Raw genomic sequence first — 19,120 nt, forward strand, 5'->3', positions numbered from 1 at the left:
GTGTGTGTCTTTTTCAGCCTTTGATGTAGCACACCAATCTGTCACGCTCTCACTCTGCGCTTCTTATTCAGGCTTTTGTGGAGCACATCACCCTCACACTTTGTTACTTCTCTCACTTTGTGCTTCTTTTTCAGGCTTTTGTGCAGCATGTGACTTAAGAGTATCTAAGAAGCTCAGTAACCCCCGTCAATGTTTGTTTACAAATTTTTCAGAGTGAGCTCAGAGGCCACAGTAACCGTCATGTGAACATGTGGATTTAAGACGGGCAGTAGATTAAGCGCAAAATAAAGTGGATGGCGGATAAGAAATAAAAACTCTGGAGGCAATATGCTCGATGTTGAGACGCGCAAAGACCATTATTACGAGTCAAATGTCTAATCTATCACGTCTTAATCCCAAACGGCACTGTCACTTAAGGTCGCCGGCAGCTACACTGATCATAAATCAGCCCTTTAAATCTTAAAAGCTAGCAGACAACAAATCTGGAGTCCACGCCGACAGACAGTTAATCAAGGTCAGCCCATCATTGAGGCTCCTAACCGGCAGGGGTTTGTGTGCGGGTGTTTGAGTGTACACAAGGAGGACTGCTCCATTTGTTTAATCGGATGCTCAGGAGGCGGGATTACGGTGGGTCGAGGCCCCGGGTGCAGATTTAGCCCAGCTGCCCTTCAACAGGGGATTAAGTGGACCCTCTGAGGCGCCGAAATGAAGAGGTCATCACGCCACAATGCATGGTGTTGGGTGTGGATGTGCGTGTCAGCCCACCCTTGATGGAGGTCTGTGCTACCAACATTGGAGTAGAGCATTTTCAACCAAAAAAAAGACACACTTGTCTAGGGGTGCGCGTTCTGTGCAGTATATGCGATAGATGCAGACAGTACAACAGCAGAGAAATGAACAATATCGCAGAAGATTAGACTTTCGCCTATCATACCTCGGCCGTTGAGGGTGAGTGCGCACTCGCTACGCGTGTTAAGGGTGAGCGCGCACTCGCTATGCGTGTTGACGGTAGTGAGCGCACACTCGCTGCGCGCGTTGAGGGTGTGGCTGTGCGGATCCATGAAGGAGAGCGCCTCGTCGCAGTTGGTGCCCTGCTCCGTGTAGCTCTTGTCCATTGAGTTCACCATCACGGTCATCTCCTGACGGGTGCTGTTCAGCGTCTCTTTGCGCTTCTTGGCCAGTTTCCTTCAGAATAGGGAGATAAAAAAAAAAGGAATTTAATGTCGTCTTAATAAACGTTTAAACATAGCGTCATCTTTCCGTCTAGTTAATATAACTGGTAGAAATTTGGCAGCAACCATATGAATTCCCTTAACTAGTGGTCCCAATGTTTTTTTGCACCAGGGACCGGTTTCACAAAGACATATTTTGACATCATAACGAGCATAGAAACAAACAAAAACTAATGATTAATAATACTGTACAACTTTCCATTATGCGAAATGTTAGTTGTTCTAATTAGTGGGTTAGATTAAGTTAGATTTTACTTTTTGCAGTGTAGGAGGAGTTCGCTCGGGTAAAACCCCTGGAAACAGCCTAAAATCCAGGATAAATGGCACCTTCAACACAAAATTGCCGACTACCTGTACATTTCATCGCCAAGGTTTTCTATTAACGTATGCGCGGTGTCATGATAACTATATGCACTGGATTTCATATTAATCGCACAAACTGGTATTTTCTTAAACAGTAGCTATTGTCTTATGTTTCATGGCGAAGCATCAAACTTTGCCGCCAAGCTCTGCCCAGACTCAATGATGAAAAGTCAAAAATTTTGTCAATTAGCATCTGGTATGCTTGTTCAAATTTGGTCGAAGACAAGTTCGTTTTTGAAGGCCCCTTGTAAACGACCCCTAAATGGGCACTTTAAACCAAAATGGCAGAATACTGGTGTCTTTTCAGGTTATGCGTACATTTCATGTTGCCAAGTGAATTTATTTTCAGTGTTTGTTTTCAAGAGGAACTCGTCCTTGTAGGACCCCTGGAAATGGCCCAAATGACCCTAGAATGTCCACTTCAAACCAAAATGGCAGCCTAAAACCAAATCAAAGTAAATAACTGCTCATACTGTCCATAAGTCATTTGTCATGAGACGGTGGGTCACATATTGAGCTCTGGTTTGTGGTCACATTAACTTTTATTAGGCACCAAATGACTTTTCCACCTTTAAAATAAAACAAAAACGTATGAAAACGTGGAGGAGGCGGGACATCCTGACCCAAATCCATCAGAAGCCCTCGTGATTGAAAGTCTACCATCTTGGAGATAGCAGTGTGAACACACACTTTTAACTTGCTGTGCGTATTCTGACCTACTTTGAGACAACTGTACAAAAGCACTTTGGTCTCTATTACAACAACTACCAATCTTTAATTAAATAATCATAATTAATATTTAAAAACTGTAATAAGTGTCCCAAACCTTGAAAGGCACTACCTGTATATTCATAATTCAGTGAATGTTTTTAATTCCAGGTTAAAAACTACTTGCACATTACATTCTTTTCATAATTTTAGTAAACTGTGTTTTATTTCTGTACTTGGTTTTCAAATGTTTTTTGCCTTTTGTTTTTAAATGCTTATAAATGTTTAATGTAACGTCAAGCACATAGAGTTACACAAGAGAAAGAGAAATGTGCTATATAAATTAAGATGCCTTGCCTCAATGTATTGGATTATTAATATTTCCAGATTTCTTCCTCAGATATTATGTGCTATAAACCTTTTTTTGTCAAAGCAATTTATAGTTAAATACAATATAATCATAATGGTAATAATTATATAATCAGAAAAGCAAAATAAAAAAATAAAAAAGTAAAATGTGGTTTGATAAACTGCGCCTGGCCTGTACTACATTCTGTAGGGATTGTCATGTCATTGACGGGTGGATAAAAGCTTAAACAATGATTAATAGTAAGAACATAATCCACAGAGAGCGAGTAGCGAGGAAAGACTCCTTTAATCAATGTGATTTCTTTTGTGGTTTTTCTCCTTTTTAATTAGATATGCTTATTGTTTTACTCTTCGATTTACAAAGTCTCAACTTGTCTCCATTTTATTATTTTTTTTAACTTATTGCACCACTCGTGCACGTAAAACCTTAAACACCAGAAAGTCTTTCAAACTTAAAAATATGGAATTTCTTTCCTCTTTTTGACAGAATAAAAAGGAGATTTCCCAAAGGAGAGGCTCTCTGAAGCCGAGCCTGACCCCAACAACGGAGGGAGAATAAAAGAGTGTTCCCGCGGCGATTAATAAAACATGGAGTCAACGCTCCGTTATTCCACAAAAAGTAGCTGGAAGGCCGTCGGAATGATCGCCTTGCCTTGATGACCCCTCCGCTGCGCTCTCCCGCTGCTCTGTTGCCGCAGATCTCCTCTGTTTGTTCAATTTCCTGACATATGGCGGCGTAGGGGAGACCCCCCGCTTGCTTCGAGGGCCTCAGCGTAACGCTAATGGCGCGGCAAATTCCTCGGCGAGCGAAAAGTGACAAAAGGTGACATTTTCATGCCGGCGGACGCGTTCGCTCTTTTCAATGGGCAATTAAGAGCGTAAACAGAAAGACGTTGTGTGTAATTGCAACACAGGAGGAGGTGGCGAGGGAGAGGGGAAGCTTCGAATATAGCCCACCACGACAAAACAAACAGTTTTTGGGGGTACTCTTGCCATTGGAAATGTGCTCGAGCCCATTTGACACGTAAATTACGGTATGCACCGATTGTTACTTGCAAGTTACTAATGCTGACCTTGCACGATTAAAAACATCCAGGAAAAAAAAAATCTGCAATGCAAAAAACTATCATCTAATCAATGTGACAGCTCCTTTCGGAAGTAATTGATGAGAAATGCAGGATAGAAATATGCATTATTAAACTCAAAAACATGCGCTTGTGATGTGCGGGTATTATTTTTGTCGACTTAGTGTCCCCATCATCATGTTCTACTGTAGTATCTGTGACGAACTGTGTATGGCTTTAAAAGGTGGGGCCTGTCCTGGTAAGTGACGTGGACATTAGCGAATGAGAATTTAATTCAATTGATATTGTGCTGCTCCTTCTGGTGTGTGCGTATAATATGGAGACGGTGACAGTAAGCTGCAGTAATATTAGTCATTCTTTGCAGATGATAAAGAATATATGCCTGTGAGTATTCTTATACTATCTGCCTACATACGTTGCCCTTCTGTTTGTGTTCAAATATCCGTTGCTTAAAGGGCATCTCTGACACAGATGCTATTTGTTATCCCTCTTTGGCGTTTTGTATTGTTTGCAACAGCTCATATCTTATACCTTGCACAATAAAAAAAAACAAAAAACAAAGAAAACTATGATTATGTGCAATTTTTGGGCTTTGGCGGAGGTCTGAGCACCACTGAGTGACATTCTAGTTTAGTTTCAGCATCTGCTACCAGTGGGAGAGGCACAGCACAGATGAAGGGAAGCTGCTTGCTCGGCGGCGCAGCTGATGAAGATGAATGACGGCGCTAATGCTGCGCTAATTTATATGAGGGGGGAATTTAATGATGGATGACTGGATTAACGACTCTTACGCGCCATCAGAGATAAGTCGGAGAAAAGTGCGCCGTAAAATGTTTGCACGACTTGATAAATGGGACCATTCGTCATGTCGTGATACCAACAACAAGCGCACTGAGATGAGCGCCGACCTCTGTCAAGGCTTGTGAAATCAATGGGAGTGAATGGTGACATTCTAATGTGAGATAGGTTTTTAATACTGCTCAAGTTTACAGTAAAGACTCCGTACTACTTCATAGGCTGTGTATACGTGTCTGTAGGTGCTGCTGGTTTTGTTAGCATGATGGAAACAAACAGAATGACTAGAAATAATTTGCAAAGTCAAACAAAAAACTATGGGACCCTCGGTCATTGCACGGACTGTTTTGTAAAATTACTGTAATGCAAACCCCAGATGCCATTTATTAATGATATCCGTAAACTTGAACAAAAGAAATCAACAAATAGGGATGATCGACGTTTATATATTATTAAAAGAAAAAAAAAGGGGTAGAAATAATCCATAGGATGCTTGGTCACGGACGAGCTGTGAAATATAATTACAGTAACTTGATCATTCCTCTCCACCGATTCATGATAACTGCCACCTGACACAATAGCAACAATGACTAGAAATTATCCACAGAATATAAACAATCACTCGAAACGATCCACAGTCAGAAAATTTCACGGCACTTGGTAGAAATAAACAGTACAATCTACGTGTTATACAAACACTGTAATGTGATGCAAGTTGCTAAAGGGAACCACAATCTTGCAGAATGGGTATGAACTCAAAAATAATCCATAGTCAACCACAAAAAGGATGGCACGAGTGAGTTGACGAAATGAGCAAAATGAGAAGAGCGTCTACGCAGCGATTGATGCACACAGCAGCGTAGAAGAATACATGAGATAAATAAATAAAAACAATCAGTAAAAGGTTAAAAAAATATATATTAAAAAATCCATGCAGAGTCGGTGGGTTTTGAAGCTCCGCCTTTAAAGCGTCACTTCCCGCCGTCGCCGTTTCCCCGTTCAGTTGCGGGCTGAACTCCTGGAGCTCGGAACCGCAGACGCTGGCGCTAATGAGGCACGACTGATGTCGTCGCCTGTGGCGTTTATGCCTTGCCTCCGCAAACACCTCCATGCGTTCTCGCTCTTGTCTATTGTTGTCCATGCACTCTGTATATCTTTGTTGTTGTGCTTTCATTAGCTTAATTTTTCTGTGTACAACTTCCTATCGTTCAATTTATGATGGCAGTTGAGCCCCGAATTAATCACATCCTGGATACATTTTGAGGGTAATTTTTTTTATTTTTATTTATTTTTTTTAAAATATAATGACAAAGGGAGCGTCTGGTATCATAGAGTGCTTTAATGCAGACACTTTCAGTTTCAGTGAGGGCTCAGTGTTTTACTGTTTGGAATAGGAAAGAAGCAAGTTCAGAGTGAATTTACTCTGAAATTTTTAGACAGCCTGCTGGCCTTCTTGAAGAAGTCAGAAATGAACAATAGAAATAAAGGCTGGTTTCAAGGTAGTAAAAAGTCACGTTTTCAAAACCGCTAAAACTTTCTAATCAGGTGAGCTTTTGTATGAGCTTTTCTATTTATTTATGTCAATGTCATATTTATTGTGATCGCTCCTCTCATCGGTTTTTCATGATAATGGCTGTAGAGAAGTAGCTAGTCATTTTCTGAGAAATGTGTACTTGTACTCTTGAACTACATTGTGATTCAATTGTTTATATTCTTTATGCGTTGACTATGTACCTAAAGGGCGCGTTTAATGGGAAAAAGTTATTTCGAGAAACATTTCAAAATCATTCATTTTAGAGCTGTAATTGCAATACTGCGAAACCCCAATGTTTTGCTATTTTTGATATCGGCCCGTGCCTACTTGCAAATTAGAAAAAAACAAAGTGCAAAGTGCTCAGTCAGACATGTCACAAAATTAATGTAATTCGGTCATTCCTAGCAAGTCACTACTACTAACCACAGTCAGTCACACACAGACGTGTCCTACCATTAATCGGATTGCTCCTCTTGCCAGTTATTCATGATAACCAGACCATAGCACAATAGAAATGTGGTTACTTTCCTGATAAATAAGGTACCAAGTGTGGTTCCGTTCCACCAATTACGGTGCCTTTCCTGATGCATTAGGTTCATGATAGAGTAGGGACTAAATAATAAATAAATTATCACTAAAGACACCATAAATGGTTTTTGATATGTAAGGAACCATATCAGGTACCAAAAATGGTTCCTGATAAATAACAATGAAAGTAATAATATTATTAATTACATTTGATGACAGTTTTATTAAATTTCCTAATTTTGAATCAATGCAACAACAAGACGTGTGGGGAAAAAAAGAGGATTAAAAGCATAGATATTTTTTTGTGAATTAGTTAAAACACCAACAGTTTAATATCCTAACATTGTTCATATCAAACCCATACATCCTGCCCCCCCCCCCCCCCCCCCCCCCGACATACTGCCCACCTTCCTCCCGCCTCCTCGTCCTGCCTGCTCATCATCATGCGGCGCAGCTACGCCGCTGAATCTGCCAGGCTGCTTGTACCAATTAGCGTGAATCTTGCTGCACGTGTGCCACGCGCTGCCTTTAATGAAGGCGTTTGTTCGTCCACATTGTGCGTGCTAGGGTTTCTCACACACCGCCATTAGCGTACCTCCTGCCTCCCGACACTATCCACCCATTATTTATGACATGGGTTATGTACGAGTGCTATAAAAAGTAAGCAAGGGGACGAGCTTAAAGTAGCCACTAATGTTAGTATCCTACTAGGACTCCAATTTGGTGGTCAGGTTATAGCATTTTTGGTTTGCCATGGAATAAACTAGCTTTTCGCTGTGAATTCTACACACAACATTTAATAATGACAACATTAATTTCATTAAAATTTTGGGCCATTTATGTTGCACTTCTGAAAACTCCAGGTAAGCGAAAGTACTCAGTTGTTTACTTTCACAGAAAGGCACCTGAACTAGCCACTAGTTTTAGAATCACATTGCTCCAATTTTCTAATACCATATTTGGTTTCCTACATCTTGCCATTTTTATAGCACCTCATGTTATTGTAGCAACATGCTAACTAAAGGCATTAGCTGATCTAACTGCTAATGTTTCACAAAATTTACTAACATTTTTAGTTTCCTATATTTTGCCATTTTTGCAGTTATTCTGTCCACAGAACGGCACTCGCTTGAACGAACCGCTAGTGTTAGCATCAGATTTGGGCTTCTATTTGCCAGCTTATCATGTATTAGAACATTTCTTATTTTTTACCATTTTTAATAAATGTATTCTACGACAGCTACATGCAATTTTAAATATGATTACACACTGATCCACAGAAGGGTACTAGGTTGAATTAGCTGCTAGTGTTAGCATTACATTTGAGCGTCACGTTACTACTACTACGTTACTAGCTCATGTTAGCGCATTGTTGACTTATTCTTAATTAATGTATTATTATGACAGCTACTTACTCATGACCTTAAAATGGAATTAGTTGCTAGTGTTAGAGCCATATCACGGCTCCAATCTGTTATGTTTGCTAACATTTTTGGGTCACAATATTCCCCCATTTATATCGCACCTACTCTCATGATGGATATAGACAAGTGACAGAAGGCATCTAGCCTGGACTAGTCGCTAGTTTTAGCATCAGATTAGGGCCTAACTTATACTTAACTTATTGTTGGCATTGTTGGTTTCCGATATTTCACCACATTTATTAACGTATTTTTATCACAGCTACATGCAAGTGAAAGTGCAGCTATTTGAAACAAAGTGGAACTTGCTGGTCGTGCTTGCATCACATTTCGGCCCTATCCACTACTTCCGTTAATATTTGTGGTTTCTTATATTCTGATAACTTCATCTAAAGGAATCCATACATTCAGATGAGCTTTAGGACGCTCTCATTGGAAAGCGGCTAGCGTGGCTGCTGTTTGATGGGCTCACTCACACCCTCACGGGACCTCGGCAGCCCTTGAACGCTCTCCCGCCACGCCACCAAGCCAATACCACCCGCTACACCGGGGCAGCCAGACAGCTGATTAAGGCCACGCTTTTGACGGCACATGTGAGCGCATGCCTAACGAGCATGTCAAGCGACTTCAGTTGGTTGCTACCCCTGGCGGTGGTGGCTGAAGTGCATACTTTGGCGACGGCACTTTGAGGCACGCACAAGTATTCACAGGCTTCATCAATCATACAGGTGACTGCTTGCATTAAGGAAAGATGCTCCAGAGGAGCACCTATAACTAGTTATTATTAATTAGGCATTAAAACATGGATAAGAACAGCTGTCACTAGGCGAAAAGTTTGCATTTCATTGAATAAACCTGACTGTCCACCGCATTAGGCCACCACATACCAAGTAATGTGATTGCTAGCATGAGAGTAAGACACTCCCACAGTAGGAACTATACATCAAGTTTGGATTACCGTAATTTCGTGTGTATAATACGCATTTTTTTCCCCTCAAAAATTCAAAAGTGGAGCGTATTATTATTATTATTATTATTAATTTATTTATAAATGTTTTTTACAAGTATCTCCATTGGGCAGGCTTATAAAGAAAAAACAGACTAGGGACCGTAGCTAGTTATTAAAAAGATGTTAGAGAGAAAGATTAGAATTTCATCCAATAAACAAATGTCCGATGATAAGCAATGATACCTCCGTATGACGTGTAACATGATGGCTAGAATTTCAAGACAAATTAGAACCTTTTAGCCAATAAATGTGCATTATTCTGACTTTTTCGCTTCAACGAGGCAGCGGACGTGAGCAACACACCGAGTGTTCAGCGCAGCAGCATTATCTGCAGGTACATTGGGGGATGTCCTTTGAAGTGAGGCAGCCTCCGTGCCGTCCCAGCGATCAACGCAGATTAGCCACAAAGACGCTATGCAGCACAATGTGAGCCTCGTCGCCATTCACGGCTATTTTTTTTGTTTTGTCCGTGTTGGCGATATTTAAATGGGAAACTTGAATAATAAAGTCACGTGCAGTGAACCAAAAGCATGCCGGAGAGGGGAAAAAAAGCAAATCAGGTAAGCCAAACAAAAAGCATGAGATACAAGACGTGGGAGGATGACGTGGGGGAAAAGAACAACTGCATGCTAAGTATGTGAGATGTGCTAAAGCAGCTAATCCTGCAAATGTGGCACGTATATGGAGGTGAAATAAGTAGGGTGTGGTGCGCTGACATGCGGTTCAGAGAGAAAGCATGGCGACGAACATGGGCCGGAGTTTGGTTACTTACAGGTAGTAAGTGTAGGAGTGATAGGTTCTTCTGCCGAGTGGGGTGGTGGTGGTGGTGGTGGTGGTGGTGGTGACGGTGGTGGTGTTGGTAGTTTTTTTTAAGCAGTGGAGGACAGGGAGAGAGGGAAAAGAGGACGGGGATGGAATGGAAAGAAAAAGTAAAAATATATTAATGTTTTTGGAATAAAAAGAACAAAATCAGACATGGTGGCAACACGTGGAGGCTTTGTGAGGTGATCGTAATGAAGTCCACCAGAAACCCGTGTTTTCCGACATGTAGATGTTAAAATTGAGCAGTTTTATGAAGCCATGCTGTTAACAACTATCGCCACTGACCGCCAAAACTGTCCTTAAAAAGATGACGGCTTTTCTATCGGGATGCAATAACTGTCCTTCAAAACACATACATCCGCTTAAGAATAGGGATGGACGGTCAACGACATTTCCTTGATCGATTAAATGGGAAACACTGCATTTTAAACTAGCATCTACATTGGCTGCCAGAATTGTCACCAATGCTGTGCTTCATCAATAATACAGACGATGCCTACCTAGTTACAGCTAGTTATAACACTGAGTTAAAACATACATACTGAGTTGAAAAATATGAACACAAGACATTTTGTCCCTAAAATTGTTTTCACACATTGGATGTAGTATGAGTAACTGACCCGATACGATTCTTAAAATAAGATCTTGTATCTTAAAATAAGTCAAAACTGTCCTAAAATAAGCACAGCAAGATGTTTTCACTATAAATAAAATGAATTCACTTGGTAAGATTTTGTTTTTGCAGTGTATTATTTTATTGTATGCATTATCTTGTTTCACGCACACTTTTTTTGTACTCTTCCTGACAAAAATAGAAATGTGATACACACATTATTAATAATAATATAAAAGAAGGTCCATGTCTGACCTCCCAGGTCGGACCTTAACGAGGCGCTCACATGTCGGCGCACACGAGTTTGATTGGCCCACCCGACACCCCGGTTGGCCCGAGTCATTTGCGGTAAATTCTCCCGCCTCGCCTTTGTTTGACTCAAAGTGAAAACAATTACTGCTCCGATGGGGATTCGCGTGGAAAAATGAAAACTCTCAATTAGCGGGCGACAAAACATAAATCAATAGAGAGTTTTTACCTCTCATACCCTGTATTTCAACACATTTAGCTCACAGGAATAGTAATAAGAATGAAAGCACATGAAAGAATCATGGCTCCCTGCGCTATTACAACGTAGAAATAAATCAGCAATTTATCTGTGCCCAACTGTCTAGTATACCTGCTTCCAATTGGGGCTCATTTGGAGGAATTCCCGAATAGGAGTTTGTCATGGCATGAGCCTTGAAATCCGCCCAAAGTGGCTGCTTCAAAGGAATATGGCTGACTTCCGGTTAAATTTTGCGCATGGATTCTTGAGACATTTTTATGCACCCTGTTATGATAGATGCAATTGTCTGTCAAACAGAGAAACTGTCTGAAGCTCCCCTAATAATGTCTTAAGCTTCCCCCAAATGATAGGGTTGTTAGTGGCTATTCGAACACTGTCCCCCCACCAGGGGTTGAGGATTGTATTTTAAAGTTCTAAAAGTTTAACCAGCAACAACCCCCCCCCCCCACACACACACTCACTCCACTGACTTGATGGGGGGGGGGCTAAGCCCCCTCAATCTGTCGAACCTAGTGACGCCCCTGGAAATACTTTTATGAAGCACATGAAAGAATCATCTGTCCTCGCGCCACATGACGTCTCACACAGCAGCAGAATGGAAATACAAGAGTATAAACAGTCACCGTGGAGGAAAAGGACATTTGATATTTGCAGAGCTTTGCTTCTTATTATTGCAGCCGTATGAGGAGAGGGGCCTTATGTAAACATAGCCTTTAGCTACGCATTCATACACTTTCAGAATATTAGAATATTTTTTCACGGCTTATCTCCTTCGCGGGGCTTCACAAGTTCCCCGCCGACGGCATTTGTTGGAGGGCGCAGTGTAAAGGGATTAATATTTCCCCAATGGGGCGTAACCGCCTGATTGAATTAATTATTCACAACAACAAAACGCAAAGCCGCACAAAAAGAAAAATGACCGCTTACCTTTTTTTCATGAGGAGCACCACGCCGAGAAAGATGATGACGAAGAGCAGGATGCCGGCGATGACCCCGGCGATCTTCACCGTATGGTCCGTCTGCTTCTCTGGCTCCACGGCGTCGGGTTTGTGGGTGGCAGCACCTGTTGAATGAACAGTATTTAGCCAAATTAAGAGAATTCTACAAAGAACGCAATTCAAGCACTTTTCACACTTTTCAATTGCAAAGCACTTTTCACAATTTTCAATTGCACTTGTTTGTTTCCTAAAAAGAAGAGAAACTATTATGTTGAGCTTTTCTAAAAATAAAGAATCAAGCTGTTACAGTATATGGGATTTTATATATACTTTTCCCCCCCCTCTCCATTCTATTGTGTCATTATTTTGTTTATTTGAGAAGCTGTCATTTATTGGAGAATTCAAAGCTTGTGGTTTGATGCTGCACTTTCCTAAAGAGAAAAGATTTAAGTGATACGTTAGTAAACATTTAGTGTCTTGTTTTATGGTATACGCTTAGTACATTATTTTTGTTGGAGAATCTTTCATTTATTGGCTTGTAGTGTGACGTTGCACTTTCCTAAAAAAGGAAATATTTAAGATGTTATATATGGTTACATATTTTGATTTGATCTTATTGTACACATTTTGTTTGATTAGAGAATTTACTGCTAGGAGTTTTCATTTTTTTTGTTTAGTTTTAAATGTGATTACCGTCATTTCTCGTGTATAATGCGCACCCATGCATAATACGCACTCTCAAAGTTGACTTCAAAATTCTGGAAAACCCTTCTACCTATGTATAATGCATTTTTACAATGCATGATTTTGCTTCTACCCATATGATCAAAACATGAAGTATTATCTGTATTTTGTTAGTTTGTAGAATTATTCTGAAGTTAAGCACGTTATTTGAACACGTAATCCTTTTTTTATTATTTACTTGCTCTTATTTAGAAATTCACAGCCCTCTTTTATTTAGTAAATTAGAAAACACACAGTTGTGCTCATATGTTTGATTACCCTGGCAGAATTTATAAGATGGGTACAATTTTTGAAAGAAAACATGAAGGACCAGGCGATTTAATGGACATTTAATTATATTTTAATGGAATTCAAATTAATCGGTCATTTCAGAAAAGCATTATCATTCAACAAATCATAACCATAAAGAAATTAATGATGGTTGTTGTTCAGTCATCAGTCATATTTAAAAAAAAAAAACTTTCACAAATTCTGTCAGGGTATGTAAACTTATGACCACAACTGTACATATATGCAGTCATACGAACCCCTGTCATATTGAATGAAAGTGTAGCCTGCACCTTTTTTATAACCACTAGGTGGCGGTGGCATTTTGGAAAGAAAGTGTACAGCTTTTTAATAACCACAAGATCGCGGCATACATTTCTAAAATGTGAAAGTTTTTTCCATTTGTCCCTATACCTCTGTATAATGCGCAGTATTGAATTTTGACAATTTTTTGGGGGAAAAAAATTTGCATTATACACGAGAAATTACTGTAAATGTGTTTCTGTTTACACTTGTTTTGCATTTTGTTCCCTTACTGTACCTCATGTGAACCCAAATGGGGTTTCTAATAATATTTTTTATCCATCCATCCATCCATTCATCCATCCATTTCCTGTATGGCTTATCCTCACAAGGGTCACAGGCGTGCTGGAGCCTATCCCAGCTATCTTTGGGCGAGAGGCGGGGCACACCCTGAACTGGTTGCCAGCTAATCGCCAATAATTTTTATATTACGCTTATTTACTTAATAAAAGGCCGAGCACAGTTCTGTCGGAGTGATATTTTGGTTTTATTTGGAATATGTTTCCACATTTTCTGTGTTAATATAATTATCTGGAAAGAGCATAAAACATTTATCTGCTTCAATTTTGATGAATGATTTTTTAAAATTTATTTACACATAACGATATTAATTAAAGCTGCAAAACAGCAATGGTCGAAATGATTAACAAACTTGGCCGCTATGCTCTAACCCCGTTAGAAGGCATAGCCGTGGTCAAAGAGGCTTTGAAAATTAGTGGTTCAAATTTGGTAGCAACTGGACAATATTCATCTCTAGGATGAGTATGTCCTTGAAGGCCCCCTGGAAATGGCCAAAATGAGCCTTAAATGGCCACTTCGAACCAAAATGGCAGACTCTCTCTTTTCTGGCATGGGTTTTGAGACTTTTTGGAGGGTCTACTCATGATAGACAAAGCAATGGGAACAGATCCTCCTTGGTGGAGGTAATAAATAAAAAGCAGATCTTGTTAAAATTCCGCTGGCTTCTTGCTAGCTGTGCGAATCGCTCGGAGAATCTCAATCCCCCTGGGCGTCGAGACGGGAATACAGACGAGCCTCTTCCTCTTTCCTGACGAGCTCAAAGTGCGGATTTGTCACACGTTCGTGGTGAAGGGAGAAAATAAAAACGGTGATATGTGGCATCAGCTCCATCAGTTCGCAGCTGATTGCTACCATGTCAGTCCGGCCAATGGAATGGAGGGATAAAAAAATAACCTGTTAATAGCGGCCCACCGGAGCGAGAACAATATGTCAGTGGGATGGATATGCACCTTTTTTGTTTTTGATCGGGAGACAACATAGTATCACATTTGGCTGACGTGGTAATTCGCCATTCTAAATTTAGTAACGCTGATGTTTATGTGCAGGACACTTGCTTCTTATCGCGTTAAAACTCTATTCCTCACTATTACGCCTTGGCTATATCTCCGTTTCAGCAGATGCGTAGTGTTTTGGTTATTTCGGGCATTTAAAAAATGTATCTTCTCGGGTTTTATCTTTTCCCCACCGCATCTTTTGTACAGTGAGCCTGGAGCGTTCTGGCCGCAAACGTGATTAAGCGAGGGTGCACTTATCTCACTTAGAGCTTCGCGCAGGATGCAGCTAAAGGTTGGGAGTCTCCGAGAGGACAATACAGCGTTGCCGACATTTATCTAAGCTGTTAAAGGTTTAATGTCGTTTGCGGACCCCACCATAGCAGCGTGTTGACTGTTTAGCCACAGCACATTGCGGCACACCACTTATGCATGAAAATCTCCAAAATGTTCACATTTTAGCATTTTGTAGAAAGTTCGAAATGACAAATATCAGGTGTGCCGTGGGAAATTATCCAATTTCAGTCTATTCCTCCAATATGTTTTACTTATTACTACAAATAATGTATCTTTGGTCATCTATCTATGCCAGCGACGTACAGTAGGTAACCTGTGTATCCACCTGTTTGTTGTCATTTATACAACAGAATAGGTTTGTGTTTAACTAAAAAGGCCCATATTTCACACTAAGTAAATTTGTAAATAAATTGAGATGAGATCATCATTTTTCACAGATTGTACTCAGTGTGGAATCGGAGCCTGTTTAGTTGAACACAAAGCCATTATTGTGTCGTATGAATGGCAACAGGTGGACACAGGTTAAATGAACTTTGTGCCATCGAGTGGAAGAGGCCAACTATTCTGCATTTCACTATATGTCGCTGGCATAGATGGATGACCAACTATACATTATTTGTAGCTTCAAAATTTTTTTGACTAATTATGCTAGTGAGGATAAGTGGTAAAGAAAATGGATGGATGGATGTCAAATTGGATACAGTAATGTGCCTCAGCACAGTGGTTGGGAATCACTGGTCGAGGATGCCTTTTTCTGTTTGGGGCTCATTTGGAGGAATTCGGTAGTGGGAGAATGCCCAAGCATGTCAGAGCCTTGGAATTCGTCAAAAGGTTTACTTCAAAAAGAGAAATGGCTGATTTTTTTTTTTTTTTGCTTATCCTGTTAAAATACGTCTGCATACTTTCACTTACGAAACATCATACGCCTCCGTCTATCCCTCACCCCTCCACACTGCTGCTGTCCTTGTTCATAGCCTTGTCCCTTCTCGCCTGGATTATTGCAACGCTCTCCTGTTTGGTTTCCGTATTATCACAAAGACCCCCTTAACAACTCCACGAGCTCCCTGTCCAATACCGCATCCAATATAAAATACTGATGCGCACCTTCAAGGCCCTCGCCCCGTTCTATCTCGCTGACCTTCACTTTGCCATCTCCCCATCTCTCAGGTTTTCGTCCTCCATCCACCTCACCGCCCTTCTTCCCATCTGTCCACCATAGGGGACACAGCCTTCAGTCACTCTGCCCCCCCGTCTTTGGAAGTCACTACCACTGGACCTCCGAAAGACTGGCTCATTTAACACCCTTCAAATCCAAACTCAAGATACCTATTTTGGACTGCCTATTCAATTTAACATTTCCCATATTATTTGCCATTTTAAGTGACGTTTTATGTTCTGTTATATTTTTTGTATTGCTTCATTTCTTGTAACTGTTTGTATGGTGACCTTGAGTGCACTGAAAGGCACATATAAATGAAATTAATTATTATTATTATTACATGTCCACAAGGGGCAGAGCCAGGTGGTGGCCTGGGGTGATCACGGCCACCCTAGACTGAAACTCGGCCACTGGTGCATTCTGTCATGATAGACATATCTGCAACCCCAATTCCAATGAAGTTGGGACATTGTGTTAAACATAAATAAAAAAAGAATACAATGATTTGCAAATCATGTTCGATCGATATTTAATTGAATACACTACAAAGACAAGATATTTAATGTTCAAACAGATAAACTATTGCTTTGAACAATTAATCATTAACTTAGAATTTTATGGCTGCAACACGTTCCAAATAAGATGGGACAGTGTCATGTTTACCACTGTGTTACATAACCTTTTCTCTTAACAACATTCAATAAACGTTTGGTAACTGAGGACACTAATTGTTGAAGCTTTGTCGGTGGAATTCTTTCCCATTCTTGCTTGATGTACAGCTTCAGCTGTTCAACAGTCCGGGGTCTCCGTTGTCGTATTTTACGCTTCATAATGCGCCACACATTTTCAATGGGAGACAGGTCTGGACTGCAGGCAGGCCAGTCTAGTACCTGCACTCTTTTACTATGAAGCCACGCTGTTGTAACACGTGCAGAATGTGGTTTGGCATTGTCTTGCTCAAATAAGCAGGGGCTTCCATGAAAAAGACGTTGCTTGGATGGCAGCAAATGTTTCTCCAATACCTGTATGTACCTTTCAGCATTAATGCTGCCTTCACAGATGTGTAAGTTACCCAAGCCATTGGCACTAACACAGCCCCATACCATCACAGATGCTGGCTTTTGAACTTTGCGTCCATAACAGTCCGGATGGTTGTTTTTTTCTTCTTTGGCCCGGAGGACACGACAGCCACAATTTCCCAAAATAATTTGAAATGTGGACTCGTCGGACCACAGAACACTTTTCCACTTTGCATCAGTCCGTCTTAGATGAGCTGTGGCCCAGAGAAGCCGGCGACGTTTCTGGGTGTTGTTGATAAATGGGTTTTGCTTTGCATAGTAGAGTTTCAAGTTGCACTCAAGGATGTAGCGCCGAACTGTATTTACTGACATTGGTTTTCTTAAGTGTTCTTGAGCCCACGTGGTGATATCCTTTCCACATTGATGTCGGTTTTTGATGCCGCCTGAGGGCTCGAAGGTCACGGGCATTCAATGTTGGTTTTCGGCCTCGCTGCTTACATGCAGTGATTTCTCCAGATTCTCTGAACCTTTTGATGATATTATGGACCGTAGATTATGAAATCCCTAAATTCCTTGCAATTGTACATTGAGGAACATTGTCCTTAAAATGTTCAACTATTATCTCACGCACTTGTTCACAAAGAGGTTAACCGCCACCCTTCTTTGCTTGTGAATGACTGAGCAATTCAGGGAAGCTCCTTTTATGCCCAATCATGGCACCCACCTGTTCCCAATTAGCCTGTTCACTTGTGGGATGTTCCAAACAGGTGTTTGATGAGCATTCCTCAACTTTCTCAGTCTTTTTTGCCATCTGTCCCAGCTTTTTTGGAACGTGTTGCAGCCATAAAATTCTAAGTTCATGACTATTTGCTAAAAACAAAGTTTATTAGTTTGAAAATTAAATATCTTGTCTTTGTAGTGTATTCAATTAAATATAGGTTGAACATGATTTGCAAACCATTGTATTCTGTTTTTATGTATATTTAACACAACGTCCCAACTTCATTGGAATTGGGATTGTACTAGATTTCATGTGGAACTGGTTTCAGGGGCTGAATTTCGCCCCAAAATTACCGCCTCCACCAACATGCCCGACTCTAATGGTTAGAGCGAGAGAGAGAGAGAGAGAGACAGAGAGAGACAAGGAGAGAGAAAGTGAGAGAGAAAGAGAGCGAAGGTTGCAGCGATGGCCGTGGTGGTTCTGACCTGTCAGCTGGTGGTCACCTGCCGCCGGGGCAATGCGGATGTACGGTGTTGTGAGCTGAGTCACAAGGATGGCGGCTGAGCGTGACAAAGGTGAGTAGATCCACAACGCCATGCAGCAGGTAAGGAGAGAGAGGACACACACACACGCATACACACACACACACACACACAAAAGAGAGAAGCCACACTAACTAAAATAACGCTGCTGACTGCCAATATTAAATGGACAAAAGTATTTGGACCAAAGGTCATATAACCTACAGAAAGTCAACATGTAATTCCCCATTCATGCACACATTGCAGTTCATCCCCCAAAGGTGTTGGATATTGTTCTTCCACATGAAACTCTTCCAAGCATCCTGGGAAAGGAAATAACCTTTCCCCTTTCAAGAGGTGAGTCCCAAATTTTTGTCAACGTAATGCAAGGATACTTCATGAAAATAAATTTGGAAGTGGAAAATTTACTTGTGCTACTTTACAACAACGTTCTTGCTTCACCGTGGATGTACAGTACCAGAGACAATTCTTTTCATTTTTAACTATATCCAACACAAATTGGCCATGGCTCAAATGTTGCTTTCAAATAGCTTACTAAATCGACGCAAGGATCCTACTGATTTTGAATAATAGCTGACAAAGGTAGGTTGGGGTATCTTAACTCATAACCTATTTCTTTGTCAGCATTTCTTGAAGCTTTAAAGCAGGGGTGTCAAACTCATTGTTGTCACGGGCCACATCGTAGTTATGACTTTCCTCGGAGGGCCGTTACGGCTGTGAACCCATATAAATGAAAGATTACATCATATAATTACATACACTATACGCAACACATGAATAACCAGTTTTGAATTCAGAAGCCTACATAAAAAGATGTTTATCAACTATTACATTTCTTTTCAAAGGGGGAT

At 40.7% G+C, this 19,120-nt stretch overlaps 1 protein-coding gene across 11 annotated transcripts in view; it reads right to left on the minus strand.

The window, feature by feature from the left end:
- The window catches only part of LOC133411384 (receptor-type tyrosine-protein phosphatase mu-like), a 187,102-nt gene that overhangs the window by 45,946 nt on the left and 122,036 nt on the right, over positions 1-19,120 (minus strand). For 7 of the 11 annotated variants that reach the window (XM_061693710.1, XM_061693709.1, XM_061693707.1 and 4 more), the window contains exons 14-17: positions 18,213-18,287; positions 11,915-12,050; positions 9,817-9,846; positions 935-1,185 (exon numbers count right to left, since the gene is read on the minus strand). In XM_061693710.1, the coding sequence (XP_061549694.1) occupies positions 935-1,185; positions 9,817-9,846; positions 11,915-12,050; positions 18,213-18,287 (492 nt within the window). The remainder of the gene's footprint in view (positions 1-934; positions 1,186-9,816; positions 9,847-11,914; positions 12,051-18,212; positions 18,288-19,120) is intronic. The other 4 variants (XM_061693715.1, XM_061693712.1, XM_061693714.1 and 1 more) reach the window with 1 other exon arrangement.

Source organism: Phycodurus eques, chromosome 13 (assembly GCF_024500275.1).
Source record: "Phycodurus eques isolate BA_2022a chromosome 13, UOR_Pequ_1.1, whole genome shotgun sequence".
Lineage (NCBI taxonomy): Eukaryota > Metazoa > Chordata > Actinopteri > Syngnathiformes > Syngnathidae > Phycodurus > Phycodurus eques.